Source organism: Sander lucioperca, chromosome 14 (assembly GCF_008315115.2).
Source record: "Sander lucioperca isolate FBNREF2018 chromosome 14, SLUC_FBN_1.2, whole genome shotgun sequence".
Taxonomy (NCBI): domain Eukaryota; kingdom Metazoa; phylum Chordata; class Actinopteri; order Perciformes; family Percidae; genus Sander; species Sander lucioperca.
The window spans coordinates 12,238,909-12,256,262 of record NC_050186.1 but is presented as its reverse complement, the minus strand read 5'-3'; the positions used below and the strand labels follow the sequence as shown (position 1 = coordinate 12,256,262).

At 40.6% G+C, this 17,354-nt stretch overlaps 1 protein-coding gene across 7 annotated transcripts in view; it reads left to right on the top strand.

The window, feature by feature from the left end:
- The window catches only part of rasgrf2a (Ras protein-specific guanine nucleotide-releasing factor 2a), a 55,305-nt gene extending 38,167 nt beyond the window's left edge, over positions 1-17,138 (top strand). Inside the window, exons 12-29 of one of the 7 annotated variants that reach the window (XM_031301212.2) lie at positions 47-183; positions 270-352; positions 857-1,105; positions 2,066-2,158; positions 4,487-4,998; positions 6,413-6,538; positions 6,623-6,712; positions 7,383-7,489; positions 8,555-8,667; positions 9,506-9,566; positions 9,662-9,691; positions 11,314-11,417; positions 13,300-13,384; positions 14,639-14,836; positions 14,923-15,002; positions 15,097-15,214; positions 16,135-16,203; positions 16,297-17,138. In XM_031301212.2, the coding sequence (XP_031157072.1) occupies positions 47-183; positions 270-352; positions 857-1,105; positions 2,066-2,158; positions 4,487-4,998; positions 6,413-6,538; positions 6,623-6,712; positions 7,383-7,489; positions 8,555-8,667; positions 9,506-9,566; positions 9,662-9,691; positions 11,314-11,417; positions 13,300-13,384; positions 14,639-14,836; positions 14,923-15,002; positions 15,097-15,214; positions 16,135-16,203; positions 16,297-16,392 (2,351 nt within the window). In that variant the 3' untranslated portion in view covers positions 16,393-17,138. Of the gene's footprint in view, positions 1-46; positions 184-269; positions 353-856; positions 1,106-2,065; positions 2,159-4,486; positions 4,999-6,412; positions 6,539-6,622; positions 6,713-7,382; positions 7,490-8,554; positions 8,668-9,502; positions 9,567-9,661; positions 9,692-11,313; positions 11,418-13,299; positions 13,385-14,638; positions 14,837-14,922; positions 15,003-15,096; positions 15,215-16,134; positions 16,204-16,296 lie in introns of all 7 variants that reach the window. The other 6 variants (XM_031301211.2, XM_031301216.2, XM_031301215.2 and 3 more) reach the window with 6 other exon arrangements.
- The last annotated feature ends 216 nt before the right edge of the window (positions 17,139-17,354 follow it).

The following is a 17,354-nucleotide window of genomic DNA, read 5'->3' as shown; positions in this document are numbered from 1 at the left end:
TTAACATTTTCCCGTTAACTAAGTCGTGGACCTTTTACACTTTCAGACAACGCAGCAGGTCAAGGCTTCAACCACCTGGAGTTCAAGATTGTGGTGGAGCCTCCGGATGGTCAGTCCTTCTCCGTCGTCCTCTTGGCTCCTTCTCGCCAAGAAAAGGCTGCCTGGACCAGCGACATCAGCCAGGTACGCCTGACTGTCTTAAAGCTGTTAAAGATCTCTCTAATGTTGGATTAAAGAGGACTGAAAATGTCACCAAATCTCTGTTTCAGTGCATTGATAATATCCGATGTAACGGCCTGATGACCAGCGTGTTTGAGGAGAACTCCAAAGTTTCGGTGCCGCACATGATCAAGTAAGAAAAGAGGATTTTTGTACATGGAGGTTATAGAAAAGGAAGATTTCAAACTGAAAACATTAAAAATTAAATAATGGTCTTTGTTTTTGTCCCGTCATATGACAACATCGTCAACATACAGTACAATTTGTTTTGTGACTGAATATTGCGTGAAATGTTGCTACAAACAACGAAAAAGTGATCAAGTATTTTTTTAATTTAAGAATAGAAATTGTACTTCCATGTTGTAAAAAAAATCATAAAATATCGTGTTTTTTTAGTTGTTAAAGTACTATGAAAATCCATTTTATGAAATGTTAATGATTCAAAACTGAAACTATGAATTTGTGAGGTGATTTTAAAGTGAACTATTAAGAGATGGACGAACACGAAAACTGCAACTAACGTTTAATGGATTAGTTGTTTTGGTTTATAAAATGTCAGAAAATGGTGAAAAACGTGGATCAGTGTTTCCCAAATGCCCAGGATGACGTCCTCAAATGTCTTGTTTTGTCCGGTCAGGTCTGACGCCCGACTGCATAAAGACGACGTCGACATTTGCTTCAGCAAGACGCTCAACTCCTGCAAGGTCCCTCAGATCCGATACGCCAGCGTGGAGCGCCTCCTGGAACGACTGACGGACCTGCGATTCCTCTCCATAGATTTCCTCAACACCTTCCTCCACACGTACAGGATCTTCACCACAGCGGCCGTGGTCATCGACAAACTGGCAGACATCTACAAGAAGCCGTTTACCTCCATACCTGTCAGGTACACATCACTGCGTCAGAGTGTTACCCCTACTGTAGGTACATTGACTACATAATAATCAGATTTTTGCTCTTATTTCGAAAAAGACAATGTTCTGACAAGCTGTTTACATGACTAATGAAAGGTAATATTCAACTAATATTCCCGTTTAAATGCAGCCGTGCAAAATAGGATTTTCTTTTTTTTTTTTTCACCGCTTGTAGACTTGTTGGAGCGTGCAAACACAGCTCTCACAGCTCTCTTTATTCCTTCAACCACCTTCTTGAAAAGGTCGCCGTTGCGATGTTTGTGCATATCCAAAAACCTGTTGATATCCAAGTCTTTCATGTTCTTTAAAAGTAGCTGTGTTTCTCCTTCTTTTCTTTTGGCCATGCATCTCTACCGCAGCCCTGCAAACTGTCGGCTGGTTGGTTTGTGTCCAACAACTATAGCAAGGCCAGAGCTGACCGTAAACCGGCAAGAGTCCGTAAACCGTCACAAACTGCAGTAAAAATCCTGATTGAGACACATATTCTGAATGCGCTGTATACATGTCCAAATAATGCTTCTAAAACCCAAATAATACCTAATTAATGTCTAAATCAGAAAATGGTAAATTCAGAGAAGGGCCTTATTTGGAAAATCCAAACAGAATATGCTGTTTACATGACCTGCATCAAATTCAGAATATTGTCATATTCGGAATAATAGTGGAATATAAGCGTGCATGTAAACGCACTTATTGAGATCTGATAATGTCTGTAAACAACGCTGTGATTGTGTTTATTTGTTTGCACACATTGATCCACCCTCATGGTCTTTCCCTCTCCTCTCATGTAACAGAATTCATGCTGCAATTCATTCACTCCATCTTTCCATCTCCACGTATTCTATTGTTCTTCTCATCCTCCTCATTATTCACCTCCTTTCTTCATCTATCACCCTGCCATACACCTCCTCCTCTTCCTGTCACTGTATCAGGATCGAGCAACATTCGTGTGATCGTCTGTCCATCATGTCCCTCTGTCCTGACTACAGTCTGAAGATCACACAGCTTGCACTGGACCAGTCCAAGTAAATACCATCAGTAGAGTTAGAGTACGTGTCCACAAAGGCGTTTTTTTGACGGCGGGCATCGCCCCGCTTCCCAGCATTGGACGCTTGTTGGGCAGTTTCTCTTCACTGACTACTGACAAGCAAGGAAAACAGGCTGCACCTGATTGGACGAACGCTTCACACATGGGGCTGTCTGCTCCCGGATTTCAAACCAGACCAACATGGCGACTCGTTTGGAAAACTTTCACTTATATAGTAGTTCACCGAAATGTGCTTCTGAAAACATAAGAATACATAGAACATAGAAATAAGCTGCTGTTGCTGAATCTGTCTTCATCTTAGATCAGAAAAAACGGTCAGTTTAAAAGATTTTCGTGAGTTTTCGAGAGTTGGCGAGTCGAGCTGGACGCCTCTGATTTGCATAAAGTTGCCTGGATTCAACTTTATGCAAATGAGGAGTGGGCATCTCGACACCCTACGTCACAAAAGTCGCGGCGCTACCAGAATGCATTGCCCGGCTGCTTATACACTGGAAAAAAGGCAACTTCAGAAAGAAGTACAAAAAACAATGAATACAAGGTGTTTTTTGCTTGTAATAAGTAAAAAAAAAAAATCTGCCAATGCAAGAAGTAAAAATTCACTTGGTAAGATTACTTGAAATCAGATTTGATCTTCAAATTTGATCCACCTTTTACAAATTAAACAGCAGCTTAAAAACCTAATGAAATGTCAAAAGAAAAGCTTGTTTCGTCTAAGACACGACTTAAAAGATGTGTTCAAGACTTTCACTTAACGAGATATTTGAGGTGCGTTGTCTAAAAACAAGTCCCTATAACTCACTGAAATTACATGTTAGATGATTGTGTCTTATATTAAGTGTTATTAGATGTTTTGACGGGAAATAAGATGAATAAAGATCTTGCTTTTTGCGGCGTACATAAACAATGAATGGGAAGCGTGGAAATGACGCTGCCAGTGGACTCGTACCATTAGGGTTTTATCAGTGTTAGTTAGAGACAGATCTACGGATCGACTCTTCTTTTTGTCTCTCAGGTCTCTGGAGCTCTTCTTCGCCACCACAATTGCTTGTTGAATTTAAAAAACCCGAAAAAATCATTTCCAACATTCTTTTATGGAACAAATTGAATTGGACATTAAATTACACTAAAAAAATAACGAATTACGCTACCGGTCAAAAGTTTGGGGTCACTTAGAAATGTCCATTACACTCCATTCCAGACAGAATACCAGCTGAGATCAGTTGCGTTGTTTTTTCAGGGCAGCAGTTGTCAGATTACATTATGTGCTTACATAATTGCAAAAGGGTTCTCGACTGTTGTAGATAGAAGTGGCTGAAGAAACACTTGACATCCATGCTTTTTGGTCTAAACGTCATACCCAAATTAAAAGTGGTCCAGCTCCCAGATACTCAGGGGTGAGCCTGATATCTTTGGAAAGGTGATTGATGTGGGACGTGTGTTTGTGTATTTGAGAAGTGTTGTATTTTGTAGTTTTTTTGGCTTTTTTCTTTGCACTTTTCAAATGGAAATAAAAAAACGCACTGACATATCTGTAGAAAATAATTCATATAAAATCCATTTTTCAGTCTTTTGGCTTCTGGATTTTTTCTGTAGTAAGCTGAGACATGTGGCTATGGCCTTGTGTTGTCTGTCACCTGTCAGATGTGTTTACAGCAGTGTATTCTAATCATTTTACAGATGTATGACTTGGACGGAAATAGAAAACCTCCATTCTAGCCTCTGTAACTCTGTCAGTAAGGCCTAGAATCACCCTGACACATGAGTGTTACCTTTCCAATGATATCAGGCACACCCCAGAGTGTCAGAGTATCTGGGAGCTGTACCACTTTTAATTTGGGTATGACGTTTAGACCAAAAAGCATGGATGTCAAGCGTTTCTTCAGCCACTTCTGTCTACAACATTCGAGAACCCTTTTGCAATTCTGTAAGCACATAATGTAATCTGAAAACTGCTGTCCTGGTTAAAAAAACAACTGATCTCAGCTGGTATTCTGTCTGTAATGGAGTAGAATGGACATTTCTAAGTGACCCCAAACTTTTAATCGGTTGTGTACATTTTGAAGTGAACTTTTCTATTAATACACTCTATCAACTAAGAGTGTCTTTTGCGATATGTTGCAGCCTTTGGCGATGTGTTTATTGCGCAAGTTGATATCACGATAACGATAAAAAAAAAAACCAATACATTGTGCAGCCCTAAATGGGAATCGTGGAAAAGATGCTGCCAGTGGACTCGTACCATTAGGGTGTTATCAGCGTTAGTTAGAGACAGATCTACAGATCGACTCTTCTTTTTGTCTCTCAGGTCTCTGGAGCTCTTCTTCGCCACCAACCAGAGCTCGTGGGCGACGGACCCCTTGAACAACAAATCCCCGAGGCTGTGCCGCAAGTTTTCCTCTCCTCCTCCTCCTCTCACCATCCCCTCTCGCACCGTCTCCCCCGTCCAATCCCGCAAGCTCTCCCTCAGCTCCCCCATCGGTGGGAAAGCCGGAGCGTTGGACCTTTCCGCCACCCCGACCTCCTCTGCAGCCAGCTCCCCCACCTCCAGCCACAGCCCCTCCATCTCCTCTCCTCCCCCTACCTCCACCAGGGCCCCCTCTGGCTTCTCCTCGCCTCCGCCCACCGCCACGCGCTCTCCCAGCCTCCCCCAGGCCTCTGGGGTGTCCTCACCGCCCCCCACCTCCACCAAGGCCCCCCTGGACCTCAGCCGCGGTCCCAGCTCACCAGAGCTGAGCCCAGCTGAAGGGGAGGACATCAGTGGGGAGCTGCCTCGCATCGACGCCTTCTGTGGGAAGCTGAGGCGCAGCATCCGCAGGGGTATGTAGCTGGAACACAAAGGCATATGATTCACACACTGACGGGCGCGTGTGAACATCAGCCCATGTGTGGGCACGCGCCTCAGTTGTCGACTGTTGGAGTGTCACGAAATTGTGGTTTAAAAAATGGGTAAATGCAGAGTTTAGTAACATCTACTGCAAAGTGACTTCAAGTTCTGCATGGAAATGATTTCTTCATTACTAATATTATGCTTGAATCTGACACATCATTGATAGTGGCCCGCCAACCCAAACAGACTCGGGGGGGGGGGGAACGGGACATAAATGGGTCAGCGTTACCCAACAGTGCTCTTAGATAACCATCTGGCTCCCTGCTCGACAGCTCGTTCACTGTAAAAACAGCGGCTGAGCACCAGAAAGTCACAGACAAAACAACAAATTGGAGAGGAGAGAAAGAAAATGAAGAGAGAAACACTAACAGAGCTCTTCTGTTGCAGCTGGAGAGCCTCCTCAGAGGAAAATGACATATTGAATGGGTGAAAAGGAGAGCAGCTCTCCAATAACACCTCTAATACAGCAGCTTATGACCCAGCAGGCCAAATATACACATGAACAACAGCGTTCAAAGGCTATATTGCTGATTTATTTTTATCCAGACGCAGTATTTTCAGATCACTTATGTAACAAATATACTGTATGTGTATTATATTTAACTCCCACACAAAAACGGAGCACACAAGGCAGCCTTTTGAATAGTTTAGGGGCGTTGCAAACGAATGTGCACAAATTTCACAAACAGGTGGCTGTTTAGTGGCTAAAATAAGCAAATTACTTTAGGTTTGTGCTTTCCGTCCCTAGAGTCAGAACTAAACACGGAGAAGCAGCGTTTGACCCTGCCTTTTCTAAGTAATAGTTAATTTCTTACACCGCACTTTAACTTTTATTCTTGTACTTCATACCCGTCCTCTTCTATTATAGATGTTTTTATATTCTCTTTAACAGACTTTTACTTGCAGCAGAGTATTTTTACAGTGTTTTATTAGTACTTTTACTTCAGTAACGCATCTGAATACTCCCTCCACCTCTAGTTTAATCTGATTTGTATAATCAAACCTCACAGAAAGAAGTAAAAGACTAGAGCTCCAAAGATGAATTGATAAGTTGACTATTAAATTTAACTATTAAATGAATCACTATTTTGATAAGCGATTAATCGGTTTGAGTCTTTTTTTTTTTTTTTATGCAAAAAAAGTAAGACTTCTCTGATTCCAGCTTGTTAAATATGAATATTCTTTAGTTTCTTCACTCCTCTGTGACGGTAAAGTTGTGGACAAAACTAGACATTTGAGGACGTCATCTTGGTTGGATTAGTTGCAGCCCTACAAAAGACGTGCATGTTTTTTCGTTGTCTTGTTACATCATGTGACAGATGGCTTTTCTTTCCCTCTTAACAGCTGTCCTGGAGTCAGTTTCTCTGGACAAGTTTCTTCCTGAATCACTGGCCAGCAGCGAGCCGGGCGACATGTCTCCCTGTCGCTCGCCGTCAACGCCGAGGCATCTCCGCTACAGACAGTCGGGAGGTACGACGACGTGTACAAACACACACACAGATACACACTTGTAGAATGCCATGCAGTTCTTCTAATGTCTCTGGTTCCTCTCAGTCACACCGGGGGAGAACTCCCGCTGCACGATGTCGCCGGCTTCAGCGTTTGCGATCGCCACTGCTGCTGCCGGGCACAGCAGCTCCCAGGGTGAGCACGGCAATGAAGGACAAAAGACACACAACTTACTTGGGCCGGGTATCGCCAGTGATTTCCTGATTCAATTCTGATTCACCATGTCCCTATTTGATTACATTTTGAAATCAAGTAGGTTAGGGAAATTTCAGTTATATGTTCAAGCACCAGGTTAAAGCTATAGTGCGTAGCTTCTGTCGCCCCCATGAGTTATTCTGAGTAATGACAACAAAACTGTCGGCACGTCCACATGATACAAGCCTTCCGTGATCCCGCACCCCCCCCCCCCTCCCTCCTCCTCCACATCGTTGCTAGAAGGACACGGAGGATTAAAAAAAACATGATGGACTCTTCAGAAGAGGTCTTATCTAGATATAGATGTCTGTCTGTCTGTCTGTCTGTCTGTCTGTCTGTCTGTCTGGGCACCGTTTTAAAAGTATCGTTTTACAATACCCAACTGTGCTGCTGTACTTTTACGTAAGTAAAATTGTAACAGAGTAGTTTTACACTGTAGTGATGCTACTTTTACTTCAGTAATAGATCTGAGTACTTCTTCCATCCCTGATTGTTGTTTAGACACTTCAATACTCCAGATATTCAAGGCTTTTAACAGGGAGCTGAAGGGCAAGAATGACCTACGATGTTTGAAATGGTTGTCCTAATCTTTCATTTCTTTCCTTTCTAGGTTTTAGTAATTCTGAAAAAGTCTGTGACAAAGAATTCATCATCCGGAGAGCTGCTACCAACCGAGTCCTCAACGTGCTGCGACACTGGGTTTCCAAACACTCGCAGGTGAGCCCACAACAAAGTCTTTTACTACATGTGAGTCCAGAAGACCCAAACCTGGAGAGGACACCTGAAAGAGCCTGTTGTGTCTGTTTTCATCACCATCACACCCCCCCCTCTCCCTCTCCTTCTGTGTGTGTGTGTGTGTGTGTGTGTGTGTGTCTGTCTGTCTGTGTCCTCTCCTGTTACTCTTTTCCCCGACGGAGGTGCTCTTTGCTCTGCGTGTCTTTTCTCCCACCCAGGACGCATGCAGAAAGGTCAGCATCCTCCCCGGGGACAGTGAAAGGACTATCGTCTTCTTTGGAGATTATATAAGATGCTATTTTTGTTCTTGGATGTTAGTAGTCTGAAAAGTTTTATTTGGTCCTGTTGATGAACACAGTTCATGGGTCCATGGGAGTGATCGCTTATAGTAAGTATGGGAACACCTGTGAAAAACTTAAATTAAAATCAAGATCTTTATTATCTTACAAAAAACCCAGTAAGTTCTGTTTGTCTATAAATATTACAGTAAATTAACTTTGTGGTTTTTCACTCCCAAACGTTTATTTTTATTTAAATGTACCATATGTAATTGTCTGCCTCTACGGGTCTCTGTCAATCAAAACAAGAAATGAAGACAAATGTTTTAAGGTTATGTTTTTGTCTTTTCTGTTAACATTTATTATTTCACATGAGAGATTTCTGTATTTGTTTATTATTTTTCTCACAGCTATCCTATTTGGTTTGTGATTTGTGCTGTTCGAGCAAAAATGAAAATACAACACTGGATGTAAATGTCCTCTAGAGGGCATCCTTCTCATGTGACGTCTCTGTAGCTGGAGACATGATAAGACATCAATTTAGAGCAGTGGTGCTTTGGATGCAAACAATTTTTTTTAAATATAATACAATAATTATATAGCAAATATTTTAAAATTCAAATAATTATCAATTTTAAATTAGAAAAATGTCTCTGAATAATCATAACTTGGACTTTACAGGAAAGAACTACATTTTCTGAACTTGCTCAAGTCGGTCTTACTGCAAACATTCAGTATGATAAAGGTGTATAAATGTGTTGATCTCCAGGACTTTGACATGAACAGTGAGCTGAAGATGGGGGTGATCGGTCTGTTGGAAGAGGTGCTACGAGATCCAGACCTGCTGCCTCAGGAGAGGAAAGCAACATCAAACATATTAAGGTACAAAGTCAGAAAATAGTTACAGATTTGGAGATAGATAGATAGATAGATAGATAGATAGATAGATAGATATATATATATAGATATATATATATATATAGATAGATATATATATATAGATATATATATATATATATATATATATATATATATGTATATATATATATGTATGTAAAATATGAAATAAAAAATCTAGTGACCATCAAGAACATGTTGGCCCCTGGTGATAGCATTAATTATTTGGGATAGACTATGTGAACATTGTTTTAGATTGGTTGACCCTGAAAACAAAATGTCTGCAAATTAAGATTTTCTTATCTGGTGCATTATATTGTTTCACCTCATACCTTTCCTGGATGTTATCTGAAGGCTGGATGCCAAAACGCATTTGCCTTTTTTATGAATCTTATTCTAGTTAGAATGGGCCAGATGTAATGCAGGCATTTTACCTTTTGTCAAAATGTTTTTTTGGTGCTTGGGTAGCTCACCTGGTAGAGCGTGCGCCCATATACAGATGCTCAGTCCTCGCGGCCGCGTTTCGATTCCGACCTGCAGCCTTTTGCTGCATGTCATTCCTACTCTCTCTCCCCTTTCATCTCTAAGCTGTCCTTTCACAAATAAAGGCCTAAAATGCCAAAAATCTTTAAAAAATGTCCTTTTTATTTGTATGTACTGGATTTGTTCATGCTCCCCTACCAAAGAGCACCGTCTTATTTTCACAGAGACAAGAAGCTCTCTAGTTCTTCGGTTTTACGTGAAATAAAATCTCAATCACACTACTACAGTAGTACTACGGTACACTATGCACACATGTAACGCTGTCTGTTTCGCTCAGCAGTGCCCTTTCTCAAGAAGAACAAGATGACGCTCAGCTGAAGATAGAGGACATATTACAGATGGTCAGTATTGCCGCCTGTCAGTACCACAAAGAACTTAGATTTTAGTTTATTCTGGGTACATTTTTAAGCGATTGTTGAAATAATTTTATCCCCAGACAAGCTGTCCCCTACTACACTTCATTGTGGTAAGAATAACATCACTCTTAAGGAACACCAGCAGCTCTACAGTAGTTTCTGTGTAATGTGGTGAATTCCCAGTCATACGTGGATTTCCAGTATGCGGAGTTAACTTGGGATGCTTTCACATCGGTCGTTCGGTTCGTTTGGTCCAGACCAAGGGCAAAAAATTATACATTGTAGTATTTATCAGCTATTTCGATTCCTTTTCACACCATGCTGTTTGCACTGGTCCGAATCAGTTGAGGAGTTGGTGAACCAAAATGCAGCAACACAAGTCACGTGACAACATTCACATCATTGGCCAGATGTGTCTTTGAACGTATTTCATAAACTACTCACAACTTCAAGTTTATCCGCGAGTTGCCATGGGGCTATGTTGCTAAAGTGCAAACTTGTCCTCAACCCATAATGCACAGCGCAGCTGACTACGTCAGCTGGTTTAGTCCAAAAATGTTTGAATTCAGATCACGTTCTTCCCACAAAAGAACCGCTCCAGAGTTTGTTTGAAAGTGAAGCGAGAGTGGCCAGGACAGCTCAGTTGGTAGAGCAGGCGCACATATATAGAGGTTTATGCCTCGGCGCAGAAGGTCCAGGGGTCAAGTCCCACCTGTGACGATTTCCTGCATGTCTTCCCCTTCCCCTTTCATAACTGTCCTATCCATTAAAGGCGGAAATGCCCAAAAAATAATAATACCGTATTTTCCGGACTATAAGTCGCACTTTTTTTCATACTTTGGCTGGTCCTGCGACTTATAGTCAGGTGCGACTTATATATCAAAACATTACCGTCTAAAGCCGCCAGAGGGCGCTCTAGGCTTGTGACAACTATATGCTGCTCCTAAAGACAACTGAGAAAGAAAAGAAACTGCAGGTGACTGCAGGTAGTAAAATATGCAGCCGAAAACGGTAATCGAGCAGCAGAAAGAAAGTTTGGAGTGAGAGAGAAACTTGTGAGGGACTGGCGAAAAGGTGACTCTTACTGCAATGAAGGAAACAAAGAAAGCTAGTCGCGCGCTGAAAGCAAGATGGCCAGAGCTGGAGGAACGAGTCCACAGATGTAGATGCACGTCAACGGTGCAGTTACGTCTCCACGCCCTGGTAGTTGTTTTGTTGTATAGTTGAATAACTGTTAATGTGTTACGTTAACATACCGGACACCTACCGTATTCAGCCCCTTGTTCTGTGTGCTACTGTGTAGTTGAATAACTTGCCTTTCCAGATTAAATGTCTGTTCTTGATCTTGGATTTTGTGAAATCAATTTCTAAATAAATGCGACTTATAGTCCAGTGCGACTTATATATGTTTTTTTCCTCTTCATGACGCATTTTTTGACTGATGCGACTTATACTCCGGAGCGACTTATAGTCCGAAAAATACGGTAAAAGAAAAAAGAGAAGAGTGTACCGAGACCACGCTTGTTTGGTCCACTGTTGGTGTGCATCCGAGTGTGATTGCTGCATTCACACCTGCCCAAACGAACCGAACCAAGGGGGAAAACCAACTCTAGTGCGATTCAACCGAACTAAATGAGGCAGGTGTGAAAGCCCCTTTAGCATACTGGTACTGTAGTTCTTCAAAACAGCTTTTTGAAATTCTGGACTACAAATAGTTTGTGTGTGTTTCCAGGTGGAGAGTCCGAAGGCGGAGTGTTTTGAGTCTCTCTCAGCCATGGAGCTGGCAGAACAGATCACACTCCTGGATCACATCGTGTTCAGGAGTATTCCCTACGAGTGAGTACATGACGCAGAACAATATTCACCTCACGCTCACACCGTATACACCTGCAGGTCCGCAGTCCAGTGTTGGTTCAAATGGCTAATTGTTAAAGAAAATGTTGGTACTGTAAATCTTTTTTTTTATGGGTTTGTAATTTCCAAAATAATTTCCTTGAAAGATTGAAAGAGATGTTATGTATTAAACATTAATACTTGTGTGTATGTACTGTATGTATGTGTATATATGTGTGTATGCAGGTGTGTATTAGGGGTGGGAAAAATAATCGATTCTTAGATGCATCACGATTCTATCTAGAATGATTCGATGCTCGATTCTGATAAGTTAATAATCGATTTAAAAAAAAATAAAAAAATTTAAAAAGTTACTGTCTCCAGACAAGTACAAATCAGAAAACAGAGTGACTGAAAGAGGAGGAGATAATGGACAACAACTTAGAGTTTAGGCAAGAGTGCAGAAAAGAAACACACACAAAAATGGCCAAAAGGAAAAACATTTTTTGTATATATACACATGATCTAATAAGACGTACATGAAATAATTAGGCAAAACACATATAGGCTGTTCATCTACTTTATCACATTACATCTGACCACCTCATGTTTCATGTTCTAAGAAGCCAATTCTCCACCTTTAAACATGACTGAGCCTCTGACATGGAAGATTAATGGGAGAGAATTCGACTTTCTCAAGCATGTTTAAGGCTTAAGCATGGAATGACTTTGAATCATATAATTTTGAAAGATATGTTTGCTGAGGACTTTGTCTGTGTTCTTGCCTGTACTGAAATGTTCTTATTTATCTTTTTTTTAAAGGTCCCATGGCATGAAAATGTCACTATGAGGTTTTTTAACGTTAATATGAGTTCCCCCAGCCTGCCTATGGTCCCCCAGTGGCTAGAAATGGTGATAGGTGTAAACAGAGCCCTGGGTGTCCTGCTCTGCCTTTGAGAAAATGAAAGCTCAGATGGGCCGATCTGGAATCTTCTCCTTATGAGGTCATAAGGAGCAAGGTTACCTCCCCTTTCTCTGCTTTGCCCTCTCAGAGAATTTGGCCCACCCATGAGAGAGAGAGAGACATCATGGCTTTCAAACGAGCAAAGTGGCAGTTGGTCAAGGCCACACCTCCCCCCCCTCCACCTTGCCCCCCCTCTCGCCTCCTCAATAGCTCAATAGGCTGTAATTCTGCACCAAGGCTGAATTTCGGGAAAGAGACTTCAGATACAGTATTAGGGGACCACTAAGGTCTATATAAAAGACTTCAGATACAGTATTAGGGGACCACTAAGGTCTATATAAAAGAGACTTCAGATACAGTATTAGGGGACCACTAAGGCCTATATAAAAGAGACTTCAGATACAGTATTAGGGGACCACTAAGGCCTATATAAAAGAGACTTCAGATACAGTATTAGGGGACCACTAAGGTCTATATAAAAGAGACTTCAGATACAGTATTAGGGGACCACTAAGGCCTATATAAAAGAGACTTCAGATACAGTATTAGGGGACCACTAAGGTCTATATAAAAGAGACTTCAGATACAGTATTAGGGGACCACTAAGGCCTATATAAAAGCATCCAAAGAGCACCATGTCATGGGACCTTTAACATGTTCAAAATACGCAAAATAATAAACTAAAACAACTTGAACTAAACTTCATATACTGCACAACAATACATCACATTTTATATTGAAAGTTCTTCAAATGTTTTGGAATGTAAAATTATCTGCAACGTGACAAGTAACTATAGATGTCAAATAGATGTAGTGGGGTAAAAAGTCTCTAAAATATATTGAAGTATATGTAGTATGAAGTAGAATTACATGTACGTTGAAGGTACTTCCAGTATGTCTGACTGTTCTGTGTTCCTGCAGGGAGTTCCTCGGTCAGGGCTGGATGAAGGTCGACAAGACAGAGAGGACTCCGTACATCATGAAGACCAGCCAGCATTTTAATGACGTAGGACTAAACGGGGGTTTTTTCCTCCAAATTTTCCATTATCGTCAATTAGTTAATCAACAACTTTGTCGATAATTGAGTCATCATTTCTCAAGCAAAATGTCAATGGTTCCAGTTTTTCAAATTTGACGCTTTTTGATGCTCATGTTTGTTATATATGATGACGGGACTGTTGACTAAGTTAACTTTGATTTTGGGAAATTGTGGAAGGAGATTCTGACCTTTTATAGACAAAAAGGTGAATAGATTAATCAAATAATCAGACGTAGGGCTGCATATGACCTAAAATCAAAATCACGATTAATTGTACATTTTACCTCTAACGGTAAATGTACGATAATTTTTTTTTTTTCTGTCCTCATAGTTCATTGGCCAGGTTTGCACAGTAAATAAGCTCAAATATTGAAGGTGAGATATTTTTTCTAATTGAAAAGTGCTTATTTTTGTGATTTTAAAACAATTGAAGGAAACGCACAAAGCGGGAACTATTATGGCTATTTATTGAAACTGTATGAAATTGAAATGAAAGCACACATTGCTTGAAATGAAAATGTCACATTTTAGTTTTATAAAAAATTATCGAAATTATCGTCATGGGAAAAATACGTCAACAACGGCTTCAGAATTTCGATGTCGATACATTTTCGATTAATCATCCAGCCCTAATCAGACGATTATGATATATGATAATGATCTGTAGTTGCAGCCTTACAATAAAACCTTCCTTCATGAAGTTCTAATTATCAGTTAGAGTAATTATAGGGTAGACTAAATATAAAAAAAACACCTAAGTGCAACATAAAAATAGTTATACATGGTCTTCTACTTCTTTAAAATTGTCAACCCTCATTGATATAAACAGGGGAGGACAAAATATCACATTAACTCTCGGAATAAAGCACACAGCTCTACAAACTAGAGCAAAATGACTAAAGTTGTGGCTGGGTTAGCTCAGTTGGTAGAGCAGGCGCACACACACACACACACACACACACACACACACACACACATACATACATATATATATTCGTTCCCTCTATCTCTCCCCTTTCATGCCTTCAGCTGTCCTGTGGAAATAAAGACCTAAAAATGCCCAAAAAAATAATCTTTGAAAATAATCGTAAAGTTATATACGCACCTAAAAACAAATACTGAATAAATCTTTAACTAGGTGTACCTACTAAACTGGTAACTAACTGTGGAGTATTTGCTAACAAAGGGGAAATGTCTATTTCTCTCACCCTCTCTCCACAGATGAGTAACCTTGTGGCGTCTCAGATAATGACCCACACTGACGTGGGCTCCAGGGCCAGCTCCATAGAAAAGTGGCTAGCGGTGGCCGATATCTGCCGCTGCCTCAACAACTACAACGGCGTGCTGGAGATCACCTCGGCTCTCAACCGCAGCGCCATCTTCAGGCTGAAGAAGACCTGGGCAAAAGTCTGCAAACAGGTTGGAATCCGTTCATTTAACAGGTTGCTAAAATAAAACCTTACTCTCAGTGCAAAACCTTTACGATTTCTTTGTTTTGTTTTTAGACAAAGGCGCTCATGGACCGCCTGCAGAAGACGGTGTCATCAGAAGGGAGGTTCAAGAATCTCAGAGAGACACTGAAAAAGTAAATACTGCTAATTACCAGAGAAAGAAAATAGATGTTTAAATCCAGTACTTAAAAGCGGTCTAATGTTTGCGCTGTATGTACGTGTGTGTAGCTGTAACCCTCCATGCGTCCCATACCTGGGCATGTACCTCACTGACCTGGCTTTCATTGAGGAGGGAACACCCAACTTCACGGAGGAGGGCCTGGTTAACTTCTCCAAGATGAGGATGGTAACGAATATACCCTTTACCTGCTCCCGTTCTTTAATGATGCTTTTGAAAGCCCAATTGACTGTTAGCTAAACCCTTCCCCTGAAAAAGAAGCCTTTCCAAAACCAAAAATACAACCAAAGTCTTCCAACGTAAGCTACAATTGTTAGCTTGTCAGGCTAACTAGCTTACTTCATACAGTAACCAAGCACTTCTAAGACCAAGGAGCACATCATTAAATTAGTTTGTTCGGTGAAAGTCATAATACATTGTCGTATTTCCCCACTGATTGGGTGCTGGTTGTTAGCGGCTCTGTCACGAACGTTCGCAGCTTTGTTGTGCTATTTATTGGATTTGTGTTAGTTTTCAAAAATATATGAGCAGGATTCCTGTTTAAAAATGTGTCAGCTGGAACATTAATGTCAGAGGGAGGCATTCTTAAACAATTAAGCTAAAGTAAGCTTCATTAGCTAGTTAACTATAGCTGATAAAGTCTGTTAGCGACAGTTATTAGTTTAGGCAGCAAAATCGCAAGTTGACAGCTAGAAATGAAAGGGTGCTTTAGTCTAGAATCAAAGACCCATTGTTTTAGAAATATATTTAAGACTTATTTTATAGGATTCATGTTTTAAAATGAGTCAGCTGGATTAAAAGGCAGCTGGAGACATTTTCAAACAACTCAATGGAGCTAAGGAGTTAGCTTAATTAGCTAGCTAACTAGCTATGGCTTATAAAATCTGTCTGCAACAATGGCAAATTTAAAGGTCAAAGGCTAGAAATGAGAAGCTGCTTTTGTCTGTCACTTCTTAAAATGTATGACCCATTGGCAATGAATTTCGATGGTAAATCTGCCACAGGAATGGCAAAAGTAAAGGGGAGGGGGGGTTTAGCTAACAGTCAATTGATTAAGTTGTTTTTTAACTCTGTCTCTGCTCTCTTAGATTTCTCATATTATCCGGGAGATTCGTCAGTTCCAGCAAGCACCTTACAGGATAGAGCACCAACCAAAAGTGTGTCTAATATAATGCATTATTTGTGCAATATGAAAGTGATTAGTATTTAACCATTAACACAAACTATTTGCCTGTCCTGACTCCCTCCAGGTGACTCAGTTCCTCCTGGATAAGACACTAGTGATGGATGAAGATACCCTTTATGAGCTCTCACTGAAGATCGAACCTCGAGTACCACCTGGCTAACATTTCACACGCAAACATATTCACGCAGATGTGATATACAAAATATATCCATCTAACAATATCAGTGATGAATTAACACAACTTGAGATTCTTTCTTAATAAAGCAGGGGTTGTTTTATGAAACACCAGTTATTGTGCTTAGGAAACTCAGGAGAAAATGTGCCTTTTTGTGTAAATATCTGATGTGTATATTTAGTAAACAGAATGAACTGTATAACATACACAACTCTGCCATACAATCGTACAGTTATGACTGTAGAAACAACCATGTTAGCTAGCCAAACATTGCACTAGTAAGTAACAGTTGCTGCTGTCACATTGTAAATACCAAACAATCTGCCTCTGTAGTCTTGCACGTAAACATTGTCAGATGAGTTTTACATTATTTATGTAATCATGGCCGGATTAACCTGCTTGTCCATAGAGAGGCGAAGTCCTTCCCCTACCGGTGGACCACCATGGGACCTTATTTAGGAAAAAAATATGTACTGTTTCTTCACTTGCAAATTATTGTTTTAATCTGACAATATATGTGTAATTCGTGGCTCAATTTAAATAGGCTCAAGAAAGTATTTTTTCTCTCACCGTTGACTACCGCACAGATTTCTTTTTACATAATTAGGTCCCATTGGGTTCACCGGAAGTAGAGGGACTTTGCCTCTTTATTGGACCCAAGGTTTGCTGTGTGAGTTCCAAATTATTTTTGAAATATGCACTATTTACACAAAGCCTCTGCACAGGATATATGGAGAGAACTGGAGGCTGTGTGCCAGTGAAAGTTGCTCTCTGGAAGCAATGTTTTGGCCTCTTGGGGGCAGCGGTACAAGCTGTAAACACAACATTGATTGACATATTATCTCAAGTAGATATGGTCTCAGTGTTGAAGAAAGGTCTGGCTGAACCCATCGTAATTCTAGGAGAAAAAAACACTAAGTTGTTTGTATTTCTTTAAACCAATCACA